Genomic DNA, 15,254 nt, shown 5'->3' on the forward strand with positions numbered 1-15,254 from the left:
TAGGACTCCTGACTGTCTTATGTATGCTAATCACCTGGGGAACCCTGACTTTTGTCACAGGCTTGTGAAAAAGCTTTTCCTCCTCTCTCACCTGAGTTTGTCACTCTGGTGGGCCCTGTGACTTAAACCTATTTGTCAGCTAATAAAATTATTTCCCTGGCTCTGTTTTGGTTTCCGCCCTGATTCCCTCTACCATGGAAATTTCCCTGACTGCCTATAATTTTTCCTATCTCATTAGGCTACACACACTAGAGTCATCTTTGATGGGTCTCTTTTGAATCAAGGGCTGTTAACGTATCGAAAGACATACTTTGCACATGTCTTCCTTTATTCTTCATTCTCCCCGCCTCCGCCACATAATCCACTTCTTCGTGATTCCACACCAGGGTGTTAGCGTGGGGGAGTCCCCAGCTGGTCTTGACTCTCAAGTCTGACTCTCTTCTAGTTTCCCTCTTATTCCCCTTCCAGTCTCTGGTTCTTACATTGTCACTTTTATTTGTGGTTCTCTGACTTGACATTCCAGAATGGCTCCCATTATCAATTGCAACAAGGGATAAAAATCTTAGAATCTTAGCATATTAAAGATTTCACCTTATTCTATCATTGAGAAGTAACAAAAACCAAAACCCCACATTTGCATTGTTTTTGTCAAAGAAGCTGCTAAGAATGCCCTGGGTGTGCAGTGGCTGGCGGCTTTGTTTTCTCCTGTTCCTAAGTTGTTTAAGACCCTGTTGAAACTGGGGAGGAGATCCTAGATGTCAGTCCATGCTTCAGTTGTTTTAAAATCACCCTCCGCATCTGTATTAGAACAATTAATGCATTAACAAAAAAGATACACTTCTTAAATTGAAAATGGAAGGGAAATTTTTAGGGTACAAATCCAAAGAACTTTACTTTTGATAAACTTTATTGTTCTTCAGTTGAGGGATTGAAAATATCAAAAAGCAATGAAAATTGTTAAGAACACAGATCCATTGTAGCATTTTATCATTTAATGTAATTGGTGACTGCAAAGTACCAATAAACTAGGATCATTGATTAAATTTCTAAATAAGATTGTCAACTGTATTTTGCTCCTCTGTTAGAGAAGGCATTTCCAAAACTGACTAGCCTTTGGTCAAATGAATACCATTTACGCAATGTCGTAATGGGAAGGTCTGGGTTGAAAGCCAATCCCAAATCGCAGTGACTCAGCAGTGGTATTTTGTTTGGGGAACAGCACATTAAACTATCCTCTGCTGGCAAGATGCTACTATTATACACGTTCCTTGATATTCTTTTACATTTAAAGAACTTTTTGTTGGTTTTCCTTTAGGAGAATATCTTTTTTAAAGGTTATAATTATAACTTGACTTGTGGATGCAGGCTTTAAAATATTAAATCAAAGTGTGGTTTTTGTCATTATGTTGGGTAATTATCTAGTTATTCACATTTCTTGAGACTGGATTAAATCTTTAGGGCAGCCATACAGTCCTGACAGTAAGTACCTGGAGTTACTAAAAACTGTACAAGTGAAGGGCTCAGGTACAAGACTTCCTTCAGTCAGGTAACAGTCACAAGCTCAGGGGTCCCCAGGCCACTGCCACTTCTGAACAACTGGCTACACATTTAGGGGTTTCTATGACCCTGTCAGTTTTGATAATTCACTAGAATGACACAGAATTTAGGAAAGTGCTGTGCTTATGATTGCAGTTTTAATGTCAAAGATATGTATCAGGATTAGTAAAAAAAGAGATGTGTAGGGTAAGGTTTGGGATGGTCCCAAATATGAGCTTTCTCTGTCCTCAGATGGTGTTACCCTCCAGGCACATGGTGGATATCACTGACTGGGAAGCTCCCCTGAACTATGATGCCTGGAGTTTTTATTGGGGTTCCATCCCATAGGCATGATTGACTGAATCATTGGCCATGTGTGAACTCAACCTCCAAGCCTTCTCCCCTCCAAGGAGGTCAGCTAATAACATATAATTCAAAACCCCTAACCCTCACATGGCTTTCTGGCAGGAGGGTCCCACCATGAATAATGAAGACATTCCTATTACTCAGGAAATCCATGGGTTTAAAGGCTCCCTCCTAGAAACCAGGGACAAAGGATAGCCAAATTCTGTAATATATAACAAGGCTTTGTCACTGCATTTTTGTTAGTAACTCTTGGTGGTATTTACCCTGTTAAGGTGGTAAAGATTTGTGGTCTGTTTCTCTTTAATGGAAGATATTTATTAATTTCCTGGAAAAAGGTGTAGTTACCCGGAAAGCAGCCTGTTTGTTGATATACAAATTCATAAACTATATAAAAAATTTCTAGCAGTGGTGATGTAGGATATTTCTTGTACTGTGGGCCAGGGTCATACTCTTGCACAGCTGAAGAATGGAGACATGGATCAGAGAGGTAGAGTTTGTAGCAGAGGATAGTTTTATTAAAGCAAGAGAAAGGTTACAGCTCCTGAGCAGGAGGGGGTACCTCGAACTGGAATGCCCACTAGCTAAGGTAAAAGGCTGGAGTTTTAAAATTTTTCTTTCTGCGTGGGAGGGGGAATGTTGGAGTATTAGCATTTTTTGTTAAGGTGTTTTATCAGATTTGTTCTGTTGCTTAGTCTTGGGAAGGCCTCTCGTAATGTTGTCCAAAATGTTTTTGTTGCCCTGGTGTATGATTGATGTTCCAACAAGGAAAGTTATCTCATAACTTTGGGGAAAAAATGGCTAGTGTAAGAAATGGTCAGTTTTTTATCTTTTGCTCAGTCTACCTGGGAATTCCTGACTGCCTGATGTTATACTAACTAACCTGTCTTAGTGGTACCATATTGAAGTAGAATAATAAGACAGGCTTTTAAAATGTAAACATCTGTTTTTTGGGGTTCCATCATCTGATTTACAACACTAGCCCAATTCCTTCCAGTGTGAAAGTGGCATCAACAATTCACTATTTTGTCTTCTGTTCCAAAGCGCCACAGGATCAACTGCTCTGTTTAGAGCCTGTTTGGACTGCTGAGGATCAGAGCTGTCAATGAAGCGAGACTCATTAGTTTTGGAAAGCTTTCAATTAGCCACACGGCTGTAATTAACTTTCTCACTATAATTTTCAGCTTTTCATGCTAAACGAGGGGTGATGGAGTGGAGCATCTGTCTCTGTGTCTCCCACTTATCTGGATCCAAACCAAATCGAAATTCTAGATGAGAAAATAGATACTGTCCATCCCTCCATTGTTACCGTGATGTTGGCACATAGGCCCGTCAAGGACACATGTCTGTTACTTGACAGGTGATTTGCATCAAGGTTTTCTTTGTTCTCTCCATGGTGTCACTGTCATATCTTTTATCAGTAGGACTGACTGTCCATCCCTTTTTGCCTGGGACAGTCTAGTTGACTTCCGTTGTCTGAGATGAATAATTAATGGTGTCCCTGTCACTATCAAAAGTGTGTGCTTTGGGCAAAAATTATATGGGTGCCCTATTCTTCGGTGAAGAGAATTCAGTTGGTCTTTTAAAATAAGTATCCTATTTTTTTCCTAAACAAATGTTGTTTTAATGTATTTTTTCTGTTTTTGAAAGCAATCCATACGTATCTTTAAAAATTTAAACATTACAGAAAGGTAAGGAGAAAGTGAAAGTTTCTTAAGAGAATTTCTGAGTTTATCTCTTCTAAAAATAATTGTAAAGTATTTTGAATACAACAAGTATCTTCTAATGGTTGCATAGCAATAGGTTTTGCTTTTGAAAAATGAGAATCGTGGAGCCTGGAAGAAAATTCCACATTTTTTTCTAGACTCAGAACCATGGTCCCAAAATGAAATCTTACGCAGAAAACTAAGCCACAAACAAGGAACCAGGGATTGGCTCTGGTGGAATTGAAGTTGGGCTCTGGAAACCCTTTCCAGCCTCCTCCTCGCTTCCTGAGGGGTCCCTCCGTGGCAGAAAATCCTTTTGACTCCTTGGAGCACAGTTGGAAGACTAGTTTCCAGAGGAGAATCACAAGAGATAATATGTGAAAGTAGTTTTTTTCATGGTAAAGTTTCCTAAAAATATCAGGTTTTCCTGTTACTATGAATGCATTCGGGTGGAGGGAAATGACTTGAGTTCACACAGTTAGTTGGTAGCAGAACCTGAGTGAGAAACCAGGTTCCCACATCTCCATGGTGCTTTTTTATTTCACCCATATGCCTCCTTCCAATGGCTTTTCTTTATCCACATTCGTATTCAAATGCCTGATTCATCACTTAGTATTGTAGTATATTTGTTTTATTTTTAGCTTCTAGTTATGCATGATTGTATTTTTGTGTTCTAGATATCATTTTACTATTTATAACATACTATTTTTATAACAGTTCTTTTTAAAATGTACTATTACCTTTTACATTTTACTAATGTGAGACTTTTTATTTGGTTTTGGTGAATTATGATAAAATGGGAAGATCTTGTTTAGGCAGTTGATATCTTAATAAAGAGCATAAACTCTCTATTTTTATATTTTAACTAAGTAGCAGATATGTGGAAGCCTAAAATTAAGTATATGTTATATTTCAATCTAATTAGATATAATATGTATGGAAAATGATTCAAGTGCTGATATTTAGATACCTACAGTAATAATAAAATGTCTCCTTTTTATAATACATGAAGCTCACTAAGTGCTTTCATGTATATTACATCATTTATGGATAATTTATGATTTATGTATCCTTATATACACTGCCACTTTTGCACTGTGGTTTAGAAATACTAAGTGACTTGCATCAAGTCACAAAGCTAATTAATTGGGAGAAGTAACAGTTTAACTCTTCTTCCTGACTTTCAAGCAGGTCGAAGCTATTGTATAAGGCCGTGCTGGTTATGCAGTGTGCTGTGCCCCATTCACAGAGATAATTGTGTGAATGGTAAATCCAAGAATTGAGCAGTGCACAACCCCCTCAATGGTACATGACCCTGCCAATACCCCTTCCAATGCAACGTTTCTTTCTCTGCCTTGTTGGGGAAATGGGCACGTGCAATCCAATATAGCAGATGTGGTAAATGCTACTTACAGTGTAATCTAAGCATTGTGGGGCCCAGTGGAGGAGAGGTTTAGTTTCTTTAGAGGATTATAGAAATCAGTGTAATGAAAAAGTGGACCATTACCTGGGGCAACTTAATATTGATACTAATTTTTAGGAATTATAGAGGCTGAATTGTATGTTAAGCAATTAATCCAGAAAATTGAGTTGCCCTAGTTTTAGGGCTCCTAGTGCTAGAATCTTAGCATTTATGTTTGGATGTGTTGAATTTGTGATGCTGTGGATCATTCCACGTGGGGAAGTCCAGTTGGAGATGCTAGTCCAAGGATACGGTTTTCCCAAATATTCCCAAGTAGATGAGTGATGGAGTTGGACACGCAATTACTGTGTTTCTGGTCTTCAGGAGCTCTCACCAAACTTCAGAATTCATTAGGTAACTATTTCTAAAACGAGAAAGAAGTCTCAGCTCCAGGTTCACAAGCGATTTGATTTTTCTTCCTTTGTTTTGTTTTCCTCAGCTTAGTTCTTTTACGACATATATAGCTTACTAATAATTTCCTACTGTTTCAAAGAAATTAGGGTCACAATGAAGGAGGAGAAAGTGCAGGTATGTGGCTTTGTTCCGAATTATCTCACCTCTCCCCCCTATGGCTTTTAGCTCTTGGAAGGTCCTCCCAAGACATAAAACCTTCATGTGCCTGTGAGTTCTCACTAATAGACAAGGGTCTGTCTAGAAGGCTCTAGTGCCGTAGGGAGGTGTCGGAGATTATTAATTGCCTATGCATTTAAATTCATTGAAAAGCAGAGCTAAATTTAGCCTAGCACATTACTTTAAACTGTTCGCTTTTATGTCAGGGAATTTGAAATTCTTTTTGCCATTGGACTGTTGTCATGGGGATTTGTTTTGTAATTGAATGAGTTGTGATACATTTATATATCTTTCTGTTTAAAAATGGTGAAACATTTTCATACCTCTGGCTATTATTATTCATTCAAATGGTGGTGGAAACTTACAATTTGGAATTATCCAACTGTGAAGATGTCCAAGGACAGATGTATAGATTTTTGCTTCTATCTTGGCCTTATTTTGTGGTTTTGTCTTGGATTATTAAAGCAATTTTTAACTGGTTTGCTCTTCCTCATGAAATAAGAGAAAGCTTCTTTGGATAGGAGGGGAATGCTTTTCATGTCAGTATACCTCCACTTTCTCCTATATTTATACATTGTCTTTAACATGATTTAAAATCAAGGATCAGTCGATTCCTACAGTGGTGAGAATGATATGAGGTCTTTAAGACGGAGCTCCTGGAGCATGAGAGCCCATTCGGTTTTCTTTGCAGTGCCAGCTCTGGTTCCTCAGTGCCTACATTTTGAATGGTTGATTTCCAAACTGCATTGCACTACCATGGAAATGATTATATAGTCAAAGTCCGGAGCCCTTTCCCCATGTCCGCCTTAACCCTTCCAAAACTCCTTCCATTGCTTTGTTTTTATTGAGGTATAGTTGACATATGATATTGTATTAGTTTCATCAGTTTCAAAGTTCTTTTTCGTACTGCTAGGAAACTGTTTCTGTAGAGCACTGCGTAGTCTCCTCCTGTGCCATCTAAGCTGAGAATGTAGAAATGAGCGAGGAGACATGGGTGGGCGTTATTTTCCATTTCGTCTCGGGATGAGAAGTGATTCAATGTAATTGCCTCTGCTGCAAAGCAGTGGGTCTGGATGGCATCAGGCTACAGAAGCCAGTTGGCAGCCCCCTCAAAGGAGGGAGAGCAGCCTTTAGACTACGGCAGGCTGTGCAGCTCAGAGCACAGACCTAAGAAGCTCCTTGGATAGTAGCCCTGTTTAACTTTGTCCCTGGTTATAAGGAAACTTTCAGCTGGGCTGGGCCCTCTGAGTAGTGAGTGGGGTTCGGGGGTTAGAGGGTCAACAGCATAGGGACAATGACACAAAAGTAAATCTGTAGAAATAGACGGAAGCGTCTCCTTCCATTCAAAATTTACATTGATTAGAATTTCACTTACTCATAAGTTAAATCAGAATTTCAGAGGGTGTAAATGTTATCGAGATGATTTAGGTACTTCATGCCCTGCTTTCCATAATTAAGGGGAATTTTGGGGCTATTCAGAGTAGTTCCTGTCAACCCGAATGTTTCTAGATTTTAAAAATAATTGACCGTGTCTTAGGGGATATTTTCACAGATGTTTCTGTTGGCTTTCTTGTTTAACAGAGGACAATAGAGAGCTATGTGGATAAACGCATGGGCACAACATATGGCCCTCCCGCGGGAAAGAAGATGACTGTTTTTATTGATGACGTGAATATGCCAATAATCAATGAGTGGGGAGACCAGGTATATCGATCCTATTGTGCCCTTTCTTTCTTTAATTCGGCATTGATTTATTCTTTGATGAGTAAATATTTTTCTACTTTTCCCACATACAATTCCTGAATTCCGGTAAAGTCCATTATTTGGAATCACTCCAGGAGTTAGGCTCCGGGATATAAAGGAGTGATGTTTTAATCCTGAAAGTTGTCTTTCTTAGGTTACTAATGAGATAGTACGACAGCTGATGGAACAGAATGGCTTTTACAACCTAGAGAAGCCTGGGGAGTTTACCAGCATCGTGGACATCCAGGTTTTGGCAGCTATGATCCATCCTGGGGGTGGGCGCAATGATATACCCCAAAGACTCAAGAGGCAGTTCTCTATATTTAACTGCACGTTGCCATCTGATGCTTCCATGGACAAGATCTTTGGTAAGATGAGTGTTGAACATCTGCTTGTGTTCCAGTGGGAAGATATCCACCCAGGGGTCAACACGGAAGGAGCACTGGTGGGCTCCTTCATCTGTTTCCCTCATCACTCTCAAGCCGTGTGTTTTGTTTATATAAGGATTTATTATACACACACACTCAGTTGAGTACCTAGGCAGATCTTTCTCCCTATGTTTTTCTTTAGCTGTTACCAGCTTCTTAAGCAAGGAAGTTAAACATTAAAATAACGTGGAGATGGTGAGATCATTTCCTCATGGCTACACATATTGAGGTCTGGATTGATATAATATCATGCCAAAATTTTATATAGCTGATATTTCAGCCAGCCCATATAATGATTCTGGCCAAAGAAATATGCACAGAAAGAATTTCACATCGAGATTAGTCATAGTCTGATTTTCAGAGTAATTTATAGCACAATAAATTGATTGACTACATATATAGTATTTCAGGAATAATTTCATTGAGGAAACACTAGCCCAGTAAATGATCATAATTATTTAACTGAGTAATGAAAATGATTTATTTATAAATGATTTTAGAATTACTCTTTGCAGGAAAAGAGTGTAAAGTTATGTATGCATTTGTGTTAAGTAGTAATTTACAATTTCTGAAGCTGCCACTGAGAAAAAACTCATTAGGATTACCCTAATTAATTTCTGGCAGACTAAAATGTCATCTTAGCACCCTGGGCTAGCAGAGTATGGCAGCGTCTGCCTTCAATTGCAGTAGTGGGCAAAGGTTTGCAAACCAAATGACATGTGAATTATCTAAACTTGGGAAAAGTAAAATGGACCGGAAAGAATGACTATTTTCACTTTAAATTATCTTTTGCTTTTAACCTGGAAAGTTGTATATATAAGGTAAATTAAAATATTTTATAATACATGGAAAGGCAACAACAGAATGGAGAAGCCCTAGAGCATTCACGAAATGTCCCTTAAAAAAAACCCAAACCTTTTCATAAGGCAACTTTATATGTGTATCAGTTACCCATTTAGTAATATTGAATTAGTTCAGGTAGTTTCTGTAGTATTTCTTGATCAACTTTTTAGTATTTGAGTGCCTGCTTACTCGAACCTATATCTATTTTGTAGGTTTTAAGAAAACACAAGAGAACACTGATTAATATAAATTTCCTTAATATGTGGTTATCTGTTAAAATGTGTAATTATACGTGTGCAAACTGTGCATTATCATGGTGCTAGGAACATTCATTTAGTTGGTTGGACCTGTCAATCAAAATGTTCCGCCTTTTTTCCCCTTTCAGGTGTGATTGGGATAGGCTACTACTGTGCTCAGAGGGGTTTCTCAAAAGAAGTGAGAGATTCAGTGAGGAAACTGGTCCCGCTCACGCGCCGACTGTGGCAGGTGACTAAGGCTAAAATGCTCCCCACTCCTGCGAAATTCCATTACGTGTTTAATCTTCGAGATCTTTCTAGGATCTGGCAGGGGATGCTGAAGACGACTTCGGAGGTCATCAAGAAACCAGACGTAAGTAATACATAAGAAAGAAAAACAAATAGCACTGTCATTGACCATATATCCTCAATATTCCTCGTAATGTAATTTTTTGTGGAATTATGAAAATATTTCGAGATGTTTTAGCATTGATATTCTTTTATTTCCTGCTTTTAAGCTAGTGTACATAAGGAAATTTAAGTCAGAAAATTTCATTACAAAATTCTAATTAAATTAGATTTATGTTTAAGGAAATAGTCCACACAGCTATTTTCTATTAATAGAATAAAAGAAACAATTGGTTTTATTCTCCCATCGTAAGGTATTTTTCTTATACTAAAAATGAAAAGGATCACGATTGATTTTATTATATAATAGTCTTCATATTTTAAACTTGACATTTTAACTGAAAAAAGTAATTATCTTTATAAATACACATTCAAAATTGAAAAATGAAACCATTTTATTGTTATGCCTCCATGGTATTTCCTTTCCATGTAACTAGATGAACTAAAATAATTATGTATATTGGTAAAACTGAAAAAGAGGCAGAGCAGTAGAAAGTTCATTTGACAGAAAAATGAGCATTTGTACATACACTTGAATGTAACAGCTCTTAGCGTTATTGAATTCACTTCAAACTGGGAACCAAAGCATGGCCTGTGGAACCTCAGCCTCTCTTTCACCCTTTTACGGAACCAAAGAGGTAGTTAAGCAAATGGGTTTTAGGTGACTTCTCCACATAAACACACAGAGGCAGTTGAGATATCAACTAAACTGTTACTGGGCACGTAAGATGCTGACTATTAGAAAACAGCACCACCTTTGTCCCATATACTCACAAAGTAGCTAATTGCACAGGACGACGCCAAGACAAGACATTTTGGGGAAAGCTCACTATCCTTGTCACAGAGAAGTGAGAATCATTTTAGCAGCAGTGAACATTTTAACTTAATTTTTTTCCCCTTAATGTTATTGTGGAATGTAGTTCTCCAAAATTACTTTTTGGGGAGCCATTTTTTGGTGCTTATTTTAAATCAGCCTAAACAGTTTCAGCAGTTGGTTTTATCATGAACTTTTATTTTAAACAAATATATTTTACTATGCTCCTTTTATATTCTGGCAACCAAATAGCATTTTATTGTGAGTAATGTAATTAATGGCTTAAAACCCTTCTAACTTGTGGAATGTTACCAAGTTGAGAAATTTGTACCATTCTTTCATATCAAATAATGAGTTCAGACAAACATTTGTTATTTTTGCTGTAGGAACAGGTGTGTTGAGCAATTTCCTTAACTACCAGTTAACTTATGTGTCCTGGATTATCTAGATTAGGTGATTGCTTTGTTCAGATAATCTAGATTTTTGCCATAAATTTTCTTCACATTTTGTTAAGTAAATGTACCTTTTTAATACCTGAGCTGTATATGTGAGAGTTGTTTACACATTATATTTTATATTATGCTCTGGCCATATGAAGGTAGGTTTCTTATCAAAACAGACTAATTTATTATAAGTGTAAGACTTTTACATAGAATATTAATTTGTTCATTAGAGCAATTTTCGTATTTTGTCTAGAGATATTTTTATTTTAACTTAAAGGCTGAAAATGAATAGACACTGCTTTCTATTTAATATACATGAGTGACACCAATTTGCACTGAAGCTAAGAACATTTTAACCTTAATTTTTATTTATTTTTTTTAAAGATTTTTATTGGGGAATTGAGAGATGGGAACAGTGCTGGGGAATTGGGGGAAGGGGAACAGACAAGTTGCTGTCCTTTTGTTCTTCAGTCTAGTTGTGGAGGATGTTGCTTCACTGGCCCAAGTTAGCACCATGGTTATGCTCTTCCCTAGTGAGGCAGATCAGTCGCTGGCTTCTGGATGGCCGCTCACAGCGGCTGCTGGCTGCTGGCTACACACGGTAGCCCATGGCAACCCACTGCAGAAGGGGCCGTAGCCTACGCTGTCGCCGGTGACTCATGGCAGCCCAGCTCCAGGTTGAGCTGCTGTTCAGCTAAGATGTGTAGAGGGCAGTGTCACTGGCCCTCATATGTGGGATCCGAACCGGGGCCCTCTGGCGTCCCAAGCCAGCTCTTAACCAACGCGCCACTCGGCCGGTCCTAACCTTAACATTTTAAAATGTAGTATCTTAAATCAGGTAGCATGGTTACTTTATAATATCGTGAACTTGAATTCCCAACTCTGGCATAATGGAAATCAATAACACATTTTAATTAATAGCAATCAGTAGCACGTTTTAATTATGCTTTCTACAGGAACTCTTAAGGCTGTGGAAGCATGAATGTAAACGTGTGATAGCTGATCGGTTCACTGTGTCCGATGATGTGACCTGGTTTGATAAGGCTTTAGTAAGTTTGGTGGAAGAGGAGTTTGGAGATGAGAAAAAACCCTTGGTGGATTGTGGAGTTGACGCTTATTTCGTGGATTTCTTGAGAGATGCACCTGAAGCTACAGGTAAAGTACTGAAGCAGAATTTGGAATTTCCCAAAGGGGCATCTGAAGACAAAGGGTTCAGTTTAGGAATGCTGAATTTCTGTCTAGTAAGCTTTATGGGAACAAGCCTGGCACATACTAGATGCTCAGTAAATGCAGGATGAGTGAATAATTGCATGGAGTTCAAAGATTAACTATTTTTTATGCATGTGAGTCTTGGATATTAAGGTGGAGTTGGGAGGCAGGATGTGTCAGAAGAAAGGGCACAGAACCTACGCCTGTCCCATGCAGGTAGAGCGGACAAAGGGATCTACCACACAGATTCCTGGACAAGTCTCTGCACTTTCTCAATCCTCATTCTCTTGATTTATAAAATCGGAAATATTAATATACACATCATGGGGCACTATGGGGAATAAACGAAATGTCATCTGTAGCATGGCTTGGGCAGCCTGTGGCTCACATCACTGCTGAGTGAAAGGTAGTAAAAATGATGATGATTATTATTCGGGTCATCCAAATTATTATTATTTGTGTGTTGAAAATAAAAAGAAAAACCTCAAATTATCTGAGAGAGCCATTGAATATAATTGGAAAGAGACAGGTGATGTGGAGGCAAGATTTTGTGGTTATGGCTCCATGAAAAATTGAGATGTATGTTTAACTTTTCTTATGAAAAGAAGTAGTGATTCAATTATTTTTCTTTCCTTAGAAATAACTGACCTTAAGTAGAATATTTTTCTTTCATTTAATGACCTCTTCTAACACTGAGGAGAATTTTAAGTTAATTTCCATATTTAAAAAGGCATGTTTAAACACATGCTATTTATATCTTCTAAATGACTGAAAACAACCAGGCAGCTCCTTACTAGCTTTAATAAGGTTGTGTGTGATATACCAAGTTTCTGAGTGACGATTATAAAAAGAGGTTTATTGCTGGCTATGCAGTTGGAATGATCCTTCCACAGAAAGAAGCTGACACATTTTATTTTAAATCAGGTCATACAAAAACAGAAATTATGTAAAGGTAAGAGCATTTGCAAGATGATTAGAATTTATTTCCTCTAATTTGGAAAGATAATTAGATTATGATTTTCAAGGAACAAAACACAGATGCATTTTTTTGGGGGAGGGGATGCATCTGGAGGCAAACATTTAATCTTTTATGACTTTAAATCACTTTGTTTCTCAAAGCTTGAGTTGAACATTTATGAAACAGTGATGTGACAATTGGAATTCAATTAGTGAGAGCTCTGCAGATAGGCTAAACAATGATTATATTAAATCAGTTTCCTTGCTTTGTCATAAAAAGGTTAATATACTATTCATCATATTAGGACAGGGTCAATTGAAAACTATTATGTACTATTAGATTTAGAAGATCTTCTAGAATCTAGTGAATTTCTAAGTTGTTATTAGTATATTCAATGAATGTGTCGGTTTTTTCCTGTTATTGTTAATTGATATTATATGTGCCCAATTTAGCTTTCTTTAGTATTATGCTTTATAGTCAAAGTAGGAAAAGTGTTAAGCCAGTACATTATGTGTTTCTAATTTTTTAAAAAATTATATTGATTTTAATACTTCCCCAGTAAACATAATTCAGTATGTTTATTTATTTAGAAAATCAGTTCTCTATTTTCTCTCAACCATCCACCTCCATCCCCCAAAATTCACTTTGACCCTCAGCACTATTCTGAAATTCCTGAATCTTAAAAATTTTCTAGGCAAATGTAGTGATCTTTTTGTTTTTCTTAAAAAATCATTTAATTCTTGACCTCTGTTGCTGAGTTTGACATTAAATCTCTGCTTTTTCGATCTTCGTTTTGAGGATGCTTGAAGTGCCAATGTTCAATTATGGATTCAAATTAAATTCAGTATTTATAACATTATTTGAAATTGGCTCTTTCTAGATAGGTAAGAACTAAGACTGCACATGGTCACAAACATTCTAATAGCTTTTACTATTATTGTTTTCTTTCTTTTCTAAAAATACGCAACATGACATTTGGATGAAAATCAGTATTTTTCAGTGTTAAATTGTAGAGCTATGAGTGTATCAGTTTAAGTTGAAGGAAGTAGTAAAGTCCAGTGATTTGAAGAAACGTAATGGACTCTTCTTCCCAACCCCAGGTGAAACCTCTGAGGAGGCTGATGGTGAGATGCCCAAAGTTTATGAGTCAGTTCAATCTTTTGATCACCTGAAGGAGCGTTTGAATATGTTCCTGCAGCTCTATAACGAGAGCATCCGTGGTGCTGGCATGGATTTGGTCTTCTTTGTGGATGCGATGGTCCACTTAGTCAAGGTCAGTGGTACCTCCCTAAGTGACAAGAGTCTTGGCTTCACACCAGAATTTACCCCTCGTCTTTCATTTTTATTTCCCAGGAGAATAGTCAGTTTAAAAATAAACCTGATTCTATAGTCTAATTTAATTTCTAAGCTGAATGCAATGTGTCACACATATAGGCTTAAAATCAGAGCATGTGGACTTCAAATGTGTGATATGATAATTTTATTCAGTGTTGCTCTACAGCTTCCAACTCGATATTTTCACTGCATAAAATGAATGTGACTGACATCAGAGTTCAAAGCACAGGCCAAAAGTCTGATTAATTTTTGCATCATTCAAAGGATTACTATAAAGTATAGTGCAAAAACTTTGAAGATGTTATGCTAAAGGAAATAAGCCAGTCACAAAAAGACAACTACTGTATGATCCCAGTTATATGAAATATCTAGAGGAGTCAAATTCATAGAGACAGAAAGTAGAATGGTGGTTGCCGGGGGTGGGGGGATGGGAGAATGGAGAGTATTTAATGGTACATTGTTAGTTTTGTAAGATGAAAAGGGTTTTGGAGAGGGATGGTTGCACAACAGTATGAATATGCTTAATGCCATTGAACTGTATGCTTAAAAATGGTTAAGATGGTAAATTTTATGTTATATGTGTTTTACTACAGTTAGAAGTAATAATTAAAACTTGTGCATAAACGATTGACTTAAAGCTGGATGAAAAGTCTGTTAGAACGAAATCCACCAGGAAAGTGCAGTTTCCTTTCTACTTTGTCATGAGTCATTACATTAGCCATCATTCATAAGACAGTTGATACTCAAAGGTTGGAATTAAAATATCTTATTTGCTTGATAACTTGCGTGACCTAATGTATCTGTGGTGGAAGATAATGAAATTTAAATTTTATTGTTGATGTTCTCACTTTGTTGATGTCAATTATGTTTTCAGACTATATCCTTTTAGCTAGCAAGAAGACAATTTGAGGCTGTCTCCCATTTTTAGGTTTAACCATAAGGCATGATCTCATAATTACCAATTTTCACCTATAATAACTACTGAATCTTAGAAATGGGGAGGGTTTTAGAGGTTATCTAATCAACTTTCTCTCTGAAAATGGAAGAGTGAGAGAAAGGCATTTCTTCAAGGCTGGAGTAAGTCTGGGAGAGGAAGGAAGACAGGAAACTTGCTCTGGGGTTGGGTCTCCCCAGCGTGAGGCATTTAACTTGAAAACTCTAAATTCTCCAGAACCTGAGACTTATGTACTGAATTATGAG

The 15,254-nt window shown here is 37.3% G+C and overlaps 1 protein-coding gene across 1 annotated transcript in view; it reads left to right on the forward strand.

Annotated features, from left to right (window-relative positions):
* The window catches only part of DNAH5 (dynein axonemal heavy chain 5), a 212,920-nt gene that overhangs the window by 118,830 nt on the left and 78,836 nt on the right, over positions 1–15,254 (forward strand). Inside the window, exons 45-49 of the mRNA XM_019646195.1 lie at positions 7,219–7,341; positions 7,535–7,748; positions 9,037–9,260; positions 11,509–11,707; positions 13,820–13,992. Coding sequence (XP_019501740.1) covers positions 7,219–7,341; positions 7,535–7,748; positions 9,037–9,260; positions 11,509–11,707; positions 13,820–13,992 — 933 coding nt within the window. The remainder of the gene's footprint in view (positions 1–7,218; positions 7,342–7,534; positions 7,749–9,036; positions 9,261–11,508; positions 11,708–13,819; positions 13,993–15,254) is intronic.

The sequence above is a fragment of the Hipposideros armiger genome, unplaced genomic scaffold (assembly GCF_001890085.2).
Source record: "Hipposideros armiger isolate ML-2016 unplaced genomic scaffold, ASM189008v1 scaffold_98, whole genome shotgun sequence".
Taxonomy (NCBI): Eukaryota; Metazoa; Chordata; class Mammalia; order Chiroptera; family Hipposideridae; genus Hipposideros; species Hipposideros armiger.